The sequence below is a fragment of the Nylanderia fulva genome, unplaced genomic scaffold (assembly GCF_048542155.1).
Source record: "Nylanderia fulva isolate GAGA-0341 unplaced genomic scaffold, ASM4854215v1 Scaffold12, whole genome shotgun sequence".
NCBI classification, from domain to species: domain Eukaryota; kingdom Metazoa; phylum Arthropoda; class Insecta; order Hymenoptera; family Formicidae; genus Nylanderia; species Nylanderia fulva.
In genome coordinates, this window is record NW_028189409.1 from 29,375 (window position 1) to 33,097 (window position 3,723).

General features: G+C 26.6%; 1 protein-coding gene across 1 annotated transcript; it reads right to left on the bottom strand.

Annotated features, from left to right (window-relative positions):
* Positions 1 to 2,121: 2,121 nt before the first annotated feature.
* LOC146724683 (uncharacterized) lies at positions 2,122 to 3,052 on the bottom strand. Its single transcript, XM_085490206.1, has one exon. It carries the CDS (start codon positions 2,943 to 2,945, stop codon positions 2,190 to 2,192), a length of 756 nt encoding a protein of 251 aa, XP_085346332.1. The 5' UTR covers positions 2,946 to 3,052; the 3' UTR covers positions 2,122 to 2,189.
* Positions 3,053 to 3,723: the final 671 nt, after the last annotated feature.

Genomic DNA, 3,723 nt, shown 5'->3' on the forward strand with positions numbered 1-3,723 from the left:
ATAAATATATTTGTATAAAAATAACAAAAAATTAACATAATATTATAAAATAAAAATAATAAAAAAAATAAAACTTATGGAAAATAATTTATCATAAAAAAAATTTCTAATAATATATATTTAAATAAAATTAAATGAATAATTAAATATACTTTATACTTTAAATTATACAAAAATTGTTATATAATATAATATATGTATATTAATATTTTTTATTTAATACATATACCATGTGTACAAAAATGTATATATATATATATATATAAGGTGTCCCGAATTTTGCGAATTAAAGTACCATAGAAAGAAAGTTTCTCGAAAAAGTAAATTAAAAAAATTTTTACCATTTTTCATTCCAAACAGTATTTTTCGAGGTAAAAAGATTTAAAATTGGCCAATTACAGAATAAACCAATTACGATTAAACGGACGCCTATCCGTGAGTCGATTATGTTATATTCTAATAGCACAACATATCCGAAAGATATTCAGAGGATATCCAGAGGATATTCGAACATCTTCAGGATGTTCTCTGAACGTTTTTGGGATATGTGTGCTGTTTGGATAGTGACCACGCACTTTACGCACTTCAAGTGTCCATTAAATCGTAATCTATAATTGGCCAATTTAAAATTTTTTTACCTCAAAAATTTTATTGTTTAGAATAAGAAATAGCTTAAACTTTTTAATTTATTTTAAAGAACTTTTTTGCTATACTATTTTGACTCGCGAATTTCGGAATCCTGTATATATCAGTTTTTTTTGTAGGAAGGGAAAAATGCATTATGCATTTCCCATCGGCCGTCCGACGGGGGTATGTGGGACTCTCACCCACTAAAAAACCCTCCGCTCTAAAAATAAAGCTGTAATTAAAAGTATTCATTATTATAAAACATATATTTTGTGAAAAAAGATATTGTTAAATAATTTGTATTTAATCATATTTATTATGTTAACGTGGAACGCATGTTTAAAAAAATTAATAATATATTGTAATTAAAGATTTAGGTACATATGTGTATATGTATTTTAGTTGGCATTTAGATATGCATGACGTAAAGATTGCAATCACAGTTGAAATAATTACATAAATCGCTCAAACTAACAGGTCTTATCACGGGAAATCTACATATAATATAGATTTTCTATAACTAAAAGAATCAGTTATATATTTTGATGTCTTTTGTTATCTATTTCTGTTAAGGCGTCTTATTATTGTAAGTGATTTGTCAAAATCACTTACTGTATACTATATTATTAACGGTATTCATATGTATCTTCTATGATTATATTAGAATACCGTATGCCAACAAATACATATACGATAGATTTCATTTATTGTACCGTGTTACTGTACTTTTTTAAAATTTTATTATTATATATATCTCGTGTTATATGTCATTAGTAATCAGAAAATACATGATTTTACAATTTCTTAGCATGATTGCATAAAAATATTTTATTTAGTCCGTGATTAAACCTGCTAGTTAACGATTTATGTAATTTGTTTCAACTGTGATTGCAATCTTCTAAGAAATTGAAAAATTCATGCTTATTTTTATCATTACAGGAAAATAATACTCATTACTAAATGTAACATGATTTGCAAACATATTTTAATGAATGTAATTTCATGATACACAGTATAAATATTTCTTTTCAATGACAAAATTATGCAAGATACATATAACAATAAAAAAATGAAGAAATTTTTTTCAAAATTACAAAATAAAGAAATTATATTATTTTATAGAAAATACTCATATTAAAAAATAATTCTTTTTCTAGATAATTTTTACTACGTTCCACGTTATTTTATGTTTTTTCTATTCCTTACCTTAATTTTTTTTAATATTAAAATTAATAAATATTAATATATTATTATATATATATAAAATAATATAAGATGTATATATTAATATTAATTACTATTAATTAATAATAAAATAATATAAAATAAATATAAATATAAAATATTTAATAAATAAATGTATAAAATATTTATAAAATTTATTAAATAAATTTTATATAAAATTCTTAAATATTAATGGATTATTAATAATGATATTATTTTAGACCTTTGTGGTTTTTCTTTCTTCATATCATTTTTTTCTTATTTGTAATTAATATAATAGTGCTCAAGATGATCTTACATTTAGTATCCTTTATTTTTTACTTTTCTTATATATACTTTTATTTATTTATAAACCTCTTAACTTTTTTGTATGATGCACTAGCTACTTTGGCAGTACGATTGTTATATCTCGTACGGGAATATATTTTTACAGTAATCATGTATTTTAATGCTTGCATCCGATGATTATAACATTCGTTATTTTTATCTAACCAATCTGGATGAATTTGATTTGTTGCATGTACACATTCCGTCACTATTTTTTCAAGCATCTGTGTGGATGACCAATGGCTTTGCCATGTACAATTAAACGCCATTAATTGCGTTTTAGTAATATTTGTGTATAGAATTGTTGGTCGTACTAATTTTGTTACTGTTGGAGCATCTTCATCTGTATTTGGATATTCACGAAATTCTATATATTTTTCATTTGCTGCAGGTTCATCCATTGGTGTTTTCATCATTGCGTTGCGGCAATCGTCACAGTTACTTTTAGCAATACTTCGCTGTGCCACAAATCCGGCAAAAAATGTAATGGCATTTTCATCGTAATTGCTATCAATCGGATTTATATTATCAATTTGTTCGATATTATATTCTTCGAGAAGAATTCTAACATCTTCGTCAAGCAATTCACTTTCATGTTCAATATATTCTACAGTCGCATTGCTCGTATTCATGACATTTTCTATTGTCTTAACAAGTCGACTTGGTCGATTAATAAGAGTTACACTTTCTGTACATTGAACATTGCCCTTGTCGCTAGTCTGAATATATCCTGTGGAAAGTATATGCCTGATAGATAATCGGATCATTCTTGCGGTTGGATTTGGATTAAAACCTCCGCGTTGTCTCAATTTAGAAAACAAATGTTCGACAGAATCCTGATTACACAATCCTGTCGCAAGTTCAAATCCTTCGTATTGATTTACAAGTTTTTTATAAGTTGCAAGAATAGCTCGTATAGTTAATGGAAAACCTTTGAAACAAGGAATTTGAACTAGATTTTCCGCCGATTTTGACCATCTTGAGCACCATTCGATAGAATCTGTTAACAGATTTTCAATATTTGAATTTCTGAAGGATAATGGTCGTTTTCCGCCAAATGTAATATTAAGGCTGTAACTGTTACAAGCATCAATAATATTATTTAAGCGTGTTGCAAAGTCAGCTGTAGCTTCCCACGTACTCGTATTTAATTCTTTTGCATTACCAGCTGTTCTTATTGCAGCTGCAAATGTGTGACTAAATAATTGAAAAGCTCTTTTAACATTCATTGCTTCGAAATTATTTGGACGAATATGTGCTTCTGTTATATGGGATAATAAATTTGAGCCTCCTTTTGTGGCATTGTCAATATACCAAGTCATCTCAAAATCTGAATACGATGCGATTATTTTTCCATCACAATAAATGTTTTTGTGCGTTCTAAGAAAACTTGCCAATCTTTTTACCAGATGAGGAAAATCAAAAGATGCGTTATATTTTTTTCCATTATGTATAAAACATGGCCTCTGTGCATCAATACCGAGTTCACTATACGCACTTTGATTACATGTGCCTTGATCACATGTTAAAAGTTGCACATCAGCA